The sequence below is a fragment of the Bos indicus x Bos taurus genome, chromosome 17 (genome assembly GCF_003369695.1).
Source record: "Bos indicus x Bos taurus breed Angus x Brahman F1 hybrid chromosome 17, Bos_hybrid_MaternalHap_v2.0, whole genome shotgun sequence".
NCBI lineage: Eukaryota > Metazoa > Chordata > Mammalia > Artiodactyla > Bovidae > Bos > Bos indicus x Bos taurus.
The window spans coordinates 4,480,809-4,496,477 of NC_040092.1; the positions used below are offsets into that span (position 1 = coordinate 4,480,809).

The following is a 15,669-nucleotide window of genomic DNA, read 5'->3' on the forward strand; positions in this document are numbered from 1 at the left end:
CACATAAGTTAAATAAACAGGGTGACAATATACAGCCTTGATTTACTGTGGAACCTGTCCATTGCTCCATGTACGGTTCTAACTATTGCTTCTTGACCTGCATACAGATTTCTCAGGAGACAGGTAAGGTGGTCTGGTATTCCCATCTCTTTAAGAATTTTCCAGAGTTTGTTGTGATCAACACAGTTTAAAGGCTTTAGCATAGTCAATAAAGCACAAGTAGATGTTTTTCTAGAACTCTCTTACTTTCTCTAGGATCCAACGATGTTGGCAATTTGATCTCTGCTTCCTCTACCTTTTCTAAATCCACCTTGAACATGTGAAAGTTCTTGGTTCCCATACTGTTGAAGGCTGGCTTGGAGAATTTTGAGCATTACTTTGCTAGTGTGTGAGATGAGTGCAATTGTGCAGTAGTTTGAACATTCTTTGGCATTGCCTTTCTTTGGGATTGGAATGAAAACTGACCTTTTCCAGCCCTGTGGCCACTGCTGAGTTTTTCAAATTTGCTGGCATATTGAGTGCAGCACTTTCACAGCATCATCTTTTAGCATTAGAAATAGCTCAGCTGGAATTCCATCACCTCCACTAGCTTTGTTCATAAGCTAGTGCTTATGAACACTTTGTTCATAAGCCAGATGCTTCCTAAGGCCCACTAGACTTTGCACTCCAGGATGTCTGGCTCTAGGTGAGTGATCACACCATCGTGGTTATCTGGGTCATTAAGATCTTTTTTGTACAGTTCTTCTGTGTATTCTTGCCGCCTCTTCTTAATACCTCTGCTTCTGTTAGGTCCATACTGTTTCTGTCCTTTATTGTGCCCATCTTTGCATGAAATGTTTCCCTTGGCATCTCCAATTTTGTTGAAGAGGTCTCTAGTCTTTCCCATTCTATTGTTCTCCGCTATTTCTTTGCACTGATCACTTAGGAAGGCTATCTCATCTCTCCTTGCTATTCTTTGGAACTCTGCATTCAGATGGATATATCTTTTCTTTTCTCCTTTGCTTTTCGCTTGTCTTCTTTCCTCAGCTACTTGTAAGGCCTCCTCAGATAACCATTTTGCCATTTTGCATTCTTTTTTGGGGGGATGATTTTGATCACAGCCTCCTGTACAATGTTACAAAGCTCCATCCATAGTTCTTCAGGCACTCTGTCAGATCAAATCCCTTGAATCTATTTATCACTTCCGCTGTATAATCGTAAGGGATTTGATTGAGGTCATACACTAATTAGTTTTCACACTATAGTTTTAACTTTTTAAGACTGTCATACGCTAGAGACCAAATGTCCATGTCTGCCCCTCCCCTGCAAATTTATATGTTGAAACCTAATTCCCAATGTGATGGTACCTAGTGGTGGAATCTTTGGGAAGTGATTCACGAGGGCTTGTGCTCATGAATGGGATTAGAGCCTTTATAAAAGAGACCCCCTTTCCCCTTCTGCCATGTGAAGACATGGTGAGGAGACAGCCATCTATGAACCAGGAAACAAGCCATCACCAGACACCAAATCTGCCAAAGCCTTGATCCTGGACTTCACAGTCTTTAGGACTTTGAGAAATGAATTCTTGTTGTCTTTTTTTTCAATTGGAATATAGTTGTTTTACAATGTTGTGTTAGTGAATGCTTGGTTTAGACCAAGTATTTTGCACAGCAGTCAGAATAGACTCAGACACACTATACGCAGAATCGTATTCTGAGGCCGGCTCCTTTCCCTCAGCATAGTCTCTCTGAGGCTCTTCTGAAATGACCTAGAGTTTGCTGAGTGGCAGTTTATTGCATGAGTATACCGCAGGTTGCTAATCCATTGAGTTGTTTTGTTTTTCATGATTATAAAACAGAGCTGCTATAAACACTTGTGTATATTTCTGTGTGAACATAAGCTTTCCTTTCTCTAGGGTAAATATCTAGAAATGGGATTTCTGGGTTGTAATTTCTCTACCTCATTAATATTTGCTTTTTTCCTAAAAAAAAAAAAAATGACAGCCATCCTAGGTTATTTATTGTATGAAATGGTATCTCATTGATTTTCATTTGCATTTCCCTAAAGACTAGTAATACTGAGCATCTTTACCGCACGAAGTGTAAAAAAATTTTTTTGATTATGTGTAACATAGGTAGAATGTTGAGCACATTTTCATGTGCTTATTGGCCATTTGTACATCTTCTATGAAGAAACATCTATTCAATCCTTTGCTCATTTTTTAATTGGGCTGTTTATCTTTCTATTGTCACACTGTTAGAGTTCTTTATATATTTTGGGCATTAGATCTTTATTCATATATATGTTTTGCAAATATTTGCTCTATTCTGTGAGTTACTCTTTCACTTTCTTAATAGTGTCCTTGATACACAGAAATTTTAAATTTTGATGAAGTCCAATTTATTTTTTCTTTGATTGTCTGTGCTTTTGGTATCCTAACTGAAAAAATCATTGCCTCATCCAAGGTCATGTATATCTGTACCCATATTTCTTCCTAAACCTTTATAGTTTTAGCTGCTACATGTAGGTCTGTGATCCATTTTAAATTAATTTTCATATATGAGGTAGGGGTCCAGTTTCATTTTTTCCATGTGGATATCCAGTTGTCTCAGCATTGTTTGCTGAAAACACTTGTTTTTTTCCCATTGAATGATATGGCACCCTTGACAAGTATCAATCAGCCATAAATCATACTGTCAATCAAGCGATTGGTGGCTTGCAAAAGATTGAGCATGTAAGTAAATCTATGGAGGATAATGGGAACCAGGTTTCTTACTATTAGAGAAGGGGGCCAGAGAAAACTGGAATGAAGCCTGCAGTGTTGGACAGGGATTGATGTTACTCAGTACAGTGCATGGTTTTCTGACAGATATAATAAATAACATGTATTTATTATATACTATGTATACTATATACTATATCTTTATATATAAAGATATATAATAAATTATTCATTAATATAAATGATAATGTGGCCATAAATAATAATGTCTGGACTCTAAATTCTATTTCCTTCAGCTTATACGTCCATCTTTATGCTAGTACTGTAGCTCTTTTTTCAGTATATCACTGTTCCCAGGCCCTCTTAGTGGAAAGAGCTAGGAAATACATATGTATATACAAACACACATACACACACTTTTATATTTATGTTTCTTTCCTTTTTGTTTTCTTTCGCCGCATCATGTGGCATGTGGGATATTATTTCCCCAACCAGGGATGAAACCTGTGCCTCCTGCAGTGGAAGCGTGGAGTCCTAATCACTGGACAACTACCACAAGTCCTATGTATTTATTTCTGTATATCGCTCCCTACACATATATCAGAAACTATGCACTATACTAATAACATCAATCCCTGTCCAACACTGCAGGCTTCATTCCAGTTTTCTCTGGCCGCCTTCTCTAATAGTAAGAAACCTGGTTCCCATTATCCTCCACAGATTTACCTAACATGCTCAATTTTTTTGCAAGCAACCAATCACTTGATCATGTTGGGCCAATTGCCTCGCTCAGTCCCTGCCTCAGACAGGCCTTGAGCACTGCCAGTCTATTCTCCTTGCTTGGGCCTGATTAATGGCCTTTTGATGAAATTATTAAGGAAAGAATGAAGGACAGAAGGAAGGGAGGGAGGAAAAGAGGGAGAAAAAGACTTCTTTTTTTGATATAACAAACAATAGCATTATTGAACTTTAATGACTAGAAAATGGACAGGATGGAAAGAAAATATTTTGGACTGGTATCCAGGCAAGGGCCCCTTAATGTATCAAAGTAGTAACCACTACCTTGGCTTATTCTCAGATCCACCCCCCTGGAGCCAGAGACCTCTCTGCTTATAACACACAGGGGCTGGAGGAAACACATGACTCTGCTGGAGGTCAAGCTGGATGCAGGTACTGGGGTGTTTCCTTTTATCTCTCAGTCTTTGGACAGAGTGCTGCCTCATGCCCCAGAATCCCAAGCCCCACTCTTCCTCCAACTTCTCTTTGGCAGAAAAGTACAGTTGTAATGGCTTCACAGGTGGTTGTTGTTTCTAACAATTTAAATGATTTAAATATATTTTAAATAATATCTCAGCAGAATGCATTTAGACCTTTATCTTTTTCCATAGGTATAAAGCTCAGAACTATTACCTTGAACCTTTGACTCCGACAAAAACTGATGCAGTTTTGTATGGTGAGTTTGTTAGATGTTTTACTGGTGCCAGTTAGAGGAGGTGGGTTTCCATGATCCTTGTAGCAGCCAAGGTTTCCAGGCACTAGAGAAAAAAGAAAAACAAAAGAACTTGACAACATCCAGGTGTGAGACACCAAGAAGGGAAGGTGCGTTGTGCCAGGCACTTTCATCTCGGCCCATATTTCCATTCCTAAAGTGCAAATAAATAGCAAGCAGCAAGTGTTAAAAATGGAAGTCTTGGTGCCCTCTGCTAACTGCTACATCTTTGTTTTATTTTGACGAGTATGTGAAGCCCATAAAACCGACCCTAAGACATTTTTTACTTGTTCAATATTGATAGAATTTAGTATTGACAAGAACTAGGCATAGATTCCTAAAAACAGAGAAGCTACAAGACACAAATTATGTCTCAGAGTCACTGGAGGACAAAAAAAAAAAAAAAGGGCTTGGAAGCTACCATCCTATGCCTTGTGCCTCCCTAGTCCCCTCAAAAGCCCCACAAGTTGGTTTTACCAGGTCATTTCGTGAATTTAATAGTTCCCTATTGCCGCTGCGATCAATGACCGCAAACCTAGTGGGTTAAAGTAGCATAAACCCGTCATCTTACAGTTGCGGAGGTCAGAAGTACTAAATGGGTCTAATGGGACTAAAATCAAGGTGTCAGCAGAACTCTGGCTCCTCCTGAGGCTCCAGGGCACAACCTGCCCCTTGCTGTCTCCTGAAGAAGCTGCCCTCATTCCTCAGCTGTGGCTGCACCACTCCAGCCTCTGCCTCCCCCCCTGCTTCTGTCATCACACCACCTTCTCTGCCTCTCATCCCCCTGCCTCTCTGTTACACGTCCTGTGTGATGACACTGGCCCACCAGGGTACTCCAGGATCATCTCCCCATGTCAAAATTCTCATCTGCATCACGTGTGCCACGTAAGGTAACATGTTTGAAGATTCTGGGGGTTACAACATAGACTTTTGGGGGAGGGGGATTATTCTGTTTGCCACAGTGGATGTATTAGTGTTTCACAAGTACAAAAGTCAGATGGTCTGGTCTAGTAGAAAAAGCTGCAACTGAGAATAAAGAAACCTAAATATATGTGCCCCCACCTCCTGGTGTTTGTGCCCCTGTGTGATTCCCTCCCCTCGAGTGTGGGCTGGACAAGTGATTTGTTTTTGCCCAACAGAATGTGGTAGAGTTGAGGGGAACTACTTCTGTGACTGGACTACAAGAGCTGTGACTTTGGTCTTGCCAGTTGACTCTCTCTACTGCCTTCTTGGCTTATATACTCTAATAAAGCAATGTATCACATCAGAGGTCATAAGAATGGCCTTCAGCCAATAGCCAGCAAGGAGCTGAGACTTCCAGTTTCTGCAGAGACTGAATCCCACCAACAGCTATGTGTGCTTGAAGGAGATCCTCCCCAGTAGACCCTTGAGATGAGACCCGGCCCTGGCAGACGCCTCACCAGAGACCTTGAGGCAGAGGACCCAGCTCAACCATGTCCAGATTTCCTGACCTACAGAAAGTGTGAGGTGATAAATGTGTGTTCTCGTTAAATTTTAGAGTAGTCTGTTACAGCAATATATGACTAACACACCTATATAACATGCATCTAAATATATGCTCATTGAATAAAGGAATGTATTGTGAGCCATGGACAAATTATGGCTTCCTAGGTGGCTCAGCGGTAAAGAATCTGCCTGCCACAGGGTCGATCCCTGGGTCAGGAAGATCCCTTGGAGAAGGAAATGGCAATCCACTCCAGTATTCTCGCCTGGGAAATCCCATGGACAGAGAAGCCTGGTGGGCTACAGTCCATGGGGTCACAAAGAGTTGGACACGACTTAGCGACTAAACGACAATGGACAAACGGACCTCTCTGCCCCTTAGTTTTTCATCTGTGTTATTTATGAAATCACTCCACCATCAGATGAAGCCCTTTCCCTATGGTCTCTATTTGGCTCCTTACAGTTCACATCACTCGAGATATAAGACACAAATGAGGTCTGGTCCTAGAAGCACTTCTAAGCCAGTCAGAATTACATATTATCCAATTCCAAAGTGAGACATATAGATTCTTAGAAAGTACTTTTTGTTTAAGACTGGAAAGCAGCATGGTCCAATTGAGTAAACTTTACACCCATACTAGTTTTTGGCACATAAGAATACACACACGTGCACACACACACACACACTTTTCAATTTCTGCCACCATCTACATCTAACCAGCTCATTTTAAACTGGCAGGAAGCTAACCCAAAGAGTCACCCTCCCCCCTCTAAGCCAAGTGGTTACCCTTCTCCTTTGCGTCACACATGGGTCAAATATAACAAATGTGGCTCACCACACAAATGTTAAAATGCATCTTTCGGAAACAAACCAAATCTCTATAGTAGCAAATGTAAACAGAAAAGATCTAGGCAGTAGGAGTTCAGCGTTCAGTGGGGGCCTGGCTTGGGAATGGCTGGGCTTTAGAGTTTAAACAAATGCAGTGAGCTAAGCATCTCTAGTTAGGGGTGAATCATATAGGCTTGTTAAAGGGGCCTTACACATGGAAACCTGAAGCATGCGTTTAATGGTTTTTAATAAGAGCTACTTGATCGTGATCATCTTGGTCATTTACTCTGATTTCTGTCTCATTTATTCCATTCCATGCTCAAAAATAGGCATGTTATTATGTATTCATTTATAGACAGCCTAAGGCACAGAACCATAAATGTTAACATTAGACATAAACAAGGTCGTGGTTTGCGTGGATGCAGCTGGAACCTATCAGGTTTATTCACAACAATTCGGTGAGCAAATTCAGGGAGCTCATGTTCAGTTCCAGGAGGGCAGTGAGGCTCCAGAACACCCTGGGGAGACAGAGCCTGGAAACCAGCCCACACCGTGCTGCTGCTCCCTGCGTCTGGACAACGGTGGCCTTAGTATCGTCCTTGACACCATGTCAACCGCCTGCCAGACACTGTCCATTCTACCTTCTAAAATACTTCAGACACCTGTCCACCTCTCTATCCAAGCTGCTATTTCCCTGGTTTAGGCCACTGTCCCCTCCCTTTTGGGGCTTCCCAGGTGGTGCTAGTGGTAAAGAATCTGCCTGCCAATGCAGGAGACACAAGAGATGTAGGTTCAACCCTAGGGCCAGGAAGATGCCCTGAAATAGGAAGTGGCAACCTGCTCCAGTATTCTTGCCTGGAAAATTCAATGGACAGAGGAGCCTGGTGGGCTACAATCCTTGGGGTTGCAAAGAGTCAGACATGACTGAGAACATACACCTCTCCCACTCAGACTATTCTATCAGCCTCCTATTCCATCTCCCTGTTTCTAGGCTCCCCCTACTCTAATCTAGTTAGTACACTGCAACCAGAATAACCTTTACAATACATTCCAGGCAGAAGGAAGGCCAAGGGCAAAGGCCTAAAGCAAGAATGACCTTGGTTTTTGCAGGAACACAAAGAAGTGAGTGTGACCAGTGAAAGAGAGACGGGAAGGCACCAGGAGCTACAGAGGTATGCAGGGGCCTTGCCTGAACCCTCAGAGCTCCCGGGTCGTCCTCTAGGATCAAGTCCAAACTCTCACGTGGGACCCAAGGCCCTACCTGATCTATGCTGCTCCTCTATATCCCACCCCCTCAGCATCACCCTCTCTCTGTCCCTCGGCTCACATTCTATATGAAACCCAAGATACATTATAGTGTATCTGCAAGTTGCCCACATGCACATGGCTCTCTGGCCTCTGGCCTTTCTTACAAGCTGTTCCTTCTGCTTAGAACAATATTCTCTGCCTAGGATGGCAGCCTGAGCATCATTCCCCTTGGGAAGCCCCACGGGCCTCCTGTCATCCTCCCATTCCACAGAGAAGGTTGCACACCCCTGTGGTGTGCTCCTGTAGCAGCCTGTGTGAAACCTGATTCTAAACACCTGTTTATGTCTCACTTGTCGATTAACCATGAACTTAAGGGCTAGACTGTATCTTCTGCACACCATTGTATTCCCAGGGTCTGGTATGGTCCCAGCCATACAGTGGGTGCCCTGAAACTGGGTGCTCAATGAACAAATGTGTCCCATGTTGCCAGCTAAACTCATGGAGAGTGTGAGTTAAGGTACCTGTCAGGCAGCAGGGAATCAAGACTGCAGAGCAGAGTGAGAGGAGAGCTGACCTGCATCTTGACGTCCACTTAGGTTTTGACTCCTCGCTGTCCTCTTTGGCTGGAAACGCCACTCCAGATAACCAGGTTCTTCATTAGAAGTTAACTTTAAAAGGTAAAATTCTATCTTCATCATGTTGGATGAAACTTTTCAAAAATGCATTAGATAATTAAAAAAAAAAAAACTTTGTTTAACCTACATACTTTGTTTCTCGGTGGCTTGAGGTCACCAGATGTATGTCACCAAATGGTCCCAGACTGTGTGCTTTCCTGTGTCTGACTCTAATAGTTAATCAGTCTCCATGGTTACAGCTGGGGCTGCTGAACCCTCAGAATATTAGCACTGGAAGGAGTCTTAGTGTCTACTTGCTACTGTCAGTGCCTGTGGTCTTGGCTTATCTTCTTAATTTGCTGCTTCTTAGGCTTAGGCTTATGGACTTCACTGGTGGCTCAGATGGCAAAGAATCTGCCTGCAATGCAGGAGACCCAGGTTCAATCCTGGGGTCGGGAAGATCCCCTGGAGAAGGAAATGGCAACCCATTCCAGTATTCTCGTGTGGAGAGTCCTATGGACAGAGGAGCCTGGCGGGCTACAGTCCATGGGGTCACAAAGAGTCGGACACAAATGAGCGATTAACACTAAAAACTAAGTAGGCTTAGAACAAAACTATCGAGCTTATTAGAACTGTGTGGAAAATAAGAATAGTTTCTGAAAGAGGGAAGGCCTCTATGTTTCCTTCTCGATTTCAGCTGTCCATACAGTAGCTCAGAGCTTTGTTTGCCTGCTTCCTAGCTCTTGGCAATGTTCTGAAGGGCGCAGGTGCTACCATCACCTGTCCAGAGGCAAGCAGCGTGTTGCAACAATCACAAACATGGGCTTTAGACAGACAGGCCCAGGGTGAATGTGGGTCCCTCTGCCACAGCCTTTCTAAGCTCAGGTTCATCCACAGTGGATGATACGGGCCTCAAAGGGTTCTGGTGAGAATTAAAATTAGATAATGTAAATAAAGTAACCACCACAAGGCCTGGCAATATAGTATGCGCTGAATAAACACTGTTTGCTGTCATTACATACAAAAGACTTTCACCATTTCCCACACAAACCAGAATAACCTGCTGGGTTCATAGAAGAGTAAAGAAGCACTGAATTAAAAGATAAGATCAAAGGCAGTTATCTTGGAAAACTAGATTTGATTCCAGATATTAAAATGTTAACCTCTGCATCTGGGTAGATCCAGTGCACTGCCATGCAAGCCTTTCCCATGAAACCCAGAGCCCTTTCAGGAAGGCAGACAGGAGATGGGTTTCCTAGGTGACCGAGAAGAAGCCACAGTTCGGCCAGACTAAGGGCCCTGAGTGGGGGATACATGAGAGGCTGTTCTCCCTGGAGAGCAGAGGTCAGCTCCAGAGGGGAATGCTCACTCCACAGCTTTTCCCTTGGCATCCCTCTCCTGATAAGGCCAGTCTGGGAGCTAAATGAAAGTGACTCCCTAAGATGAAGGGCTAAGTCTGCAGACACGTTAGTCCCTCGACGCTCTGTGCACCGCAAGGCCAGCCTTTGAGGGCTGTCGCTGCTGCTGACTCTCACTGGAAAGTGTGGCTCCAAGTCTCGCCAGAGAAGACACGTCATTGTCGTCTTCAAAAGCATGACTGGTCAGCTGAGTGGATTTCCAGACCGTGTCCCACCCTGAGTTCTTCCCAGAAGCAGGGAGGGAAAGTCAATTTGTAAAAGGATATTTGTTCTCAAATTCCTTTTTTACTTTCAAGACCACTTTAAAGTCCTGTGGCTTGGTCATGCATTTTTTTTCTCTTACCAAAGAGGGTTCCACATTTTCAATTAAAAATCATCTGAAAATATAAATGGACCCCTTGTTTACCACATTTGGTGTTTTAAAATGTGACAGTTAATTACCAACAACCTTTTCAGAGATTCAGGGTTCTTGACAGAGGTAAAAGTTTTAGAGGTAGCTGAGGGAAGATGGTTCTTTCTTCAGATTAACCCAGGAACTACTGTCTTTTCACTGCCACAGGCAACTGTTGGGAAGCAACCACGGAGACTTGCTAAACAGCCTTTACAACTGGATATAACTGTGGTCTCACTTTGAAGGTGCACCTCACACCTCCACAGGGCCTCCATGGCCAACAGCCCTTCTCTGAGAACCGTCTTGGAGGATCTACTGTTGGCTGGGGGCAGGCCTACGAGCCCCATCCTTGGCCACTGCTGACCCCCACTGGGGTCACCAGACTCCCTCTCCCAGGAAGTTGGAACTAGGATTCTAGGTATTGAACTACAGGCACAGGACTTGTGGAATTCGGTCAAGCCTGGATTAAGGCAACAAAGCCACATCTGGGCCACGTGAGTGGATAAGTGAGCTGATTCTGCTGATCCACAAAGAGGAAGAAGAATGGAAGAGAGGGGCAGAGTGAGACTGTGCGGTCCCACAGACAGATGGTAAGTGTGGGCACCTCCTTCCCAGGTTCTGGGACACAGGGATTGGATTCTGTGATATTCTCCCAACACCCTTCCAATAAATCTCTTGCGCTCGAGTTAGCTTGAGTGAGTTCTATTCCTTGCAGACAATTCCTGACAAAGAAAAAAGCCTGCCCTTTATTGTAAAAGTTCAATCTGAATAAAAATCTTCAGCTGGTAATTTGCATAAGAAGTCCTGATCCATCACTGTGTTGTCTACTGCCAAATCTGAGAGATCTGTTTAAGAAACCGGAAGCAAAGTTTCTCTCTTGCATTTTAGAAAACTCTGCCCTGGCTCTGGGGAACATCTTTTACATTTTCTTACAAATAAAATCTGGCTCTTCGGAAACTATGCAGCGATTGCTTGTTTTACTTTTTTACACTAAATAAAGATTTTTATTAAGCACTGTAAGTTGTATTCAATAGCCTTCAGATACACCACACCACAACCCATCTACAATCAACCAAACCCAGCAGCAGTTCATTCTTGCACAATCCTTGAGTTAGGGTGAATCTTCCTTCAACTTACAGTCAGGTCCTATTCAGGTCTTGTGGGCAGGGACTGGGAAATTACATCTCATTTCTGATCACTAATGTGTGATGAAGCACATCGGGAGAATTATATGAAAACAAATAAATGATTCTGTTTTCAGTGTACACTGTTTGAAAGTATTAACAAAACACCAAAACGATATATGTATACTGGCTTCTAGTTTCCCGCTACAGAAGGCGAGGTGGGGCGGGGCGGGGTGGGAGGCGGGGGCGAGTGGGTGAGGCTAATTATTATAAACACCATAATGTCATTCACTACCTTCTGCCTCCACACTGGTGCCTCAGGAGCCGAATTCGCTCTTCTGGAGGAGAGGGGAATAAGGAACTAAGTACACGTGAGATGATGCCACTGATAGTCCTATCAGATGACCAGTCATTTCAAAGACTTCCCTCAGAGCATCAATAGGTTAGGTGTGGATTATTCCATACTCTCAGCCCATGACCATGAGCACCCTGTATTCCATCCTGTCCACCTACAACTTCCGTTAAAAACCTGACAGTTGCCAGCTTGGTCCAAGTCCTACCATAACATGGCCACACTCTAACTCTGCAACTTTTTTTTTTTTGGCCATGCCATGTAACATGCAGGATCTTAGTTCTCTGACCAGGGATCCAAACCAAGCCCCATGCAAGTGAAAGCATGGAGTCATAACCACTGGACCTCAAGGGAAGTCCCTCTACCTCTATAACTTTATTTCTAAATATCAGTTCTCATTTTCAGTCACTCTGATTCTTTTACTCATGTCTCGGAGTTTCATAGCGACTCACCCAAATAAGTAAGTAAACAAGACCTTGTCTTCCCCTATGAAATTTTACCCTTGGGGAAGGCAGGAAAAGTTCCTAAGGGTTCTGACCCCCATACGACCCTGATGTATCACAGAGACAGTTCTCCTCTGGCAGGAGTCCCTTCTTGAAAGTTAATTTCTGGGGATAGAACGTGGTAGACTGTCTCCAAAGGAGGCTCTAATCATTTCCTCCCTCCCCATACATGTGTGCGACTCCCTACTTTAGACTTGGAACCAATTTCCTCTCCTCTTGAATCAGTACTGACCTTGTGACTTGCTTTGATTAAGAGAATATGGTGGACTTCTGAGTTCACCCCCTAAGAGGACTGGCAGCTTCTCTTGGAAGCCGGCCACCCTATAAGAGGTCTAAGTATGCTGCTGGAAAGAGAGGCTGCCCAGGTAGGGGGCTGAGGCCAGCCTGGACATCCCGTGGGTATCCCAGCCCCAGCAGAGGCCCGATGGATGCAGACACCTGACTGAGTCCAGATGAGAGCAGGAGGAACACAGCCAAGCTGAAACTCAGCCAATCCACAGAGTGAGGAGGTACGACAAGCTATTGTTGTTTTGAGACACCAGGGCTTTGGGGTGGCCTGTGATGCAGTAACAAGACAACCGAAACACCTTACTCGACAGAAGGTCAGTCCGAGTTCAGGAGGAATGGTACGGTACTGCTGTGTCTCTGGGAAGAGAGCTCAGTTTGTTGACTCGAACTTTTTTTCTGGACACCACAAACATCCCAGGCAAAGAACCACAGAGGCATCCTTTATTCGTCCTGCTGTTTCATGCCGTATGTATTTCACTTGTCATCAAGTTCTGACTCCTTCCTATAGGCGTCTTGGATGAACCCTTCCTGCATGATCTCGCTGCCACCACCACAGCCGAGGCCCTCATCCCTCTGTTTTGAAATCTACGCCTATCCTCCCCTCCCCAAACATCCCTCCTCCATCCACCCTATAACGGACACTGGGCTCATCTTCCTGAATGAGGAGGGCTTTCCCTGTATGTGAGCCTCAATCTAATCAGCCCTGGTGTTCAAGGTTCCCACCCAGTTCCTCTCTGTCCACTCCTTTCCTTGGGCAGCGTAACTCCCACCGACATGCACAGCAGTCCCGTGTCCTTCCTCTGCGTCTCTGTCTGGCTGTTTGTTCCCTGACCTGTGGGGCCCTGACCGCTCCAGCTCCATCTGGCCTTTCTCTCTAATGATGCCTCCAGCTCCCCAACCCTCACCGAGCCCTCTCAACTTCAAAAACTCACAGCTCTCTACCACATAACTCAATCTTATTTATATAATTGGTGGCTGGTCTCCAATTTTCTCCTGTGTTTATAGCTCAGATTCCTAATTACATCATAAGATTGAGGGTGGGACTATTCCTTATGTTCATGTGTATTTTTTACAGGCCAGTGCTGGTATAAAGATTATCAGTAAAACTGTCCTTACTGATCTGAATGATTTTCCCTTTTTAAGCTATTAATATGCTTTAGAACATTTTTGAAATGCAACGTATATAACTGTCGCTGAGGAAAATGTCCATTTGATTCAGAAAGTCTGAATTTTTTAATGAGAAATTAAATAACATCCACTGCCAAAAACAATGAGTAATAGAGATATGCCTGTTCTGAAACCATAAAACTGCACTGTCAGAGGAATGCAGGGCATCCGGTGTTCCCTGAGCACAGGGTCACACCAGGCCCCAGGGGAACAGCCTCCGGGCAAGCAGTTGAGGCACACTCCAGGGCCCTGGGGCCAATCAGATAATGCAGGACTGAACGGCAATAAAATGAAGGTTGGGAAGAACCTGTTTAGGAATTGGATATTAGGAACACGCCAGTGGTAGTCCACACCTTGGACGCAGCACAGGCCACCACAGGCCCTGCCCGTACTTTTCTGCCTACCTTCTGCTAGGTCCCTGGACTCGGAGACATGTGTATTTTACTCATTTAATCTTCAAAATGACCCTGGAAGGTAGAGATGAGGAGACCAAGGCTAAGAGAGGAGTCACTTTGCCGTGAGCTATAAGCAAGTGATGATTCCAACCTAAGGTGAAGGACTTTGGAGGCTGAGTTCTTTCCTCTGGATCGTGTTGTCTCTTCCTGGGAGAGATACGACAATCACATCAGCAAGCACATCTGGTGAGCATCTATTACAGCCTGCATCCAGTCCCATCACTTCATGGCAAATAGATGGGGAAACAATGGAAACAGTGATAGACTTTATTTTGGGGGGCTCCAAAATCACTGTAGATGGTGCCTGCAGCCATGAAATTAAAAGATGCTTGCTCCTTAGAAGAAAAGCTATGACCAACCTAGAGAGCATGTTAAAAAGTAGAGACATTACTTTGCCAACAAAGGTCTGCCTAGTCAAAGCTATGGTTTTTCCAGCAGTCATGTATGGATGTAAGAGTTGGACTATAAAGAAAGCTGAGCACCAAAGAACTGATGCTTTTGAACTGTGGTGTTACAGAAGACTCTTGAGAGTCCCTTGGTCAATCTTAAAGGAAATCAGTCCTGAATATCCATTGGAAGGACTGATATTTTGGCCACCTGATGTGAAGAACTGACTCATTGGAAAAGACCCTGATGCTAGGAAAGATTGAAGGCAGGAGAAGGCAACAACAGAGGATGAGATGGTTGGATGGCATCACCAATTCGATGGACATGAGTTTGAGCAAGCTCCAGGAATTGGTGTTGGACAGAGAAGCCTGGTGTGCTGCAGTCCGTGGGGTCACAAAGCGTTGGATACTACTGAGAGACTGAACTAAACTGTTAAAGCCTGCACTGTGCAAGGGGCTGTGGAAGACTGTTAAAATATATGGTTTGAGGGGGGAAAGCCCCCATAAATTCTATTAGCACCCCTCCGTAAACAGACATACAGTCCAAGTAAAATGAGAGAGCCCCACTGAGCAAATACAGGTTTCAAAGAAACCTCGGGTCCCCACCACTTTAAGGTCTGTCCCTCACAGAGATTCCAGAACCTATGTCTGTATTTGAACAGTTTAGTCCAGTTGGGAAAACAAACAAAAAATAAATCATCAAAAGAGGATTCTGACCGCTAATTCTGGTAACCTAAAAGGGTTCACTTAGATAAAAAGGTTATGTAATTGTAGTTTCAAAGAGAGAAAAGGTGAAAAATGAGACTGCATAAAGTACAGTATTAATGTTCATTTCAACTTCAATATTGCTTTGGGTATGGGCTACAGTTTGAGGTTTCATTATTTAGCTGTAAAGTGTTAGTGATGTACAGAGATGTGTCTTTTTCAAGGTGAAGTTCAGAGCAATGGGAACATGGTGTTGGGAGAGACCCTGAGGCTGGAACAAGGCCGCTGATGCATGGTTTCAGGCCAAGGGTCCACCTGTGGGGAGCCCCTTCCCAGCTGAGAACAGCTGGGCCAGGAACACCCGTGGAGATGGGCCCAACAGCGTCCAGAGTGGCTCTGCCTGCAGTGAATGCTTCCTGGATACTATCACAGCCTGCTTTCTCCTGGGGTCTGGGATTTCCCAAACTCAGAGGAGAAAAGAAAATGGCTTGGAGCTAACAGCTTGAACTGCAGACCCTCTGTCGCCACTGAGTTA

At 44.2% G+C, this 15,669-nt stretch overlaps 1 protein-coding gene across 1 annotated transcript in view; it reads right to left on the bottom strand.

Annotated features, from left to right (window-relative positions):
* Positions 1-15,669, bottom strand: part of KREMEN1 (kringle containing transmembrane protein 1) — a 54,334-nt gene that overhangs the window by 11,757 nt on the left and 26,908 nt on the right. Inside the window, exon 4 of the mRNA XM_027566417.1 lies at positions 4,112-4,236. Coding sequence (XP_027422218.1) covers positions 4,112-4,236 — 125 coding nt within the window. The remainder of the gene's footprint in view (positions 1-4,111; positions 4,237-15,669) is intronic.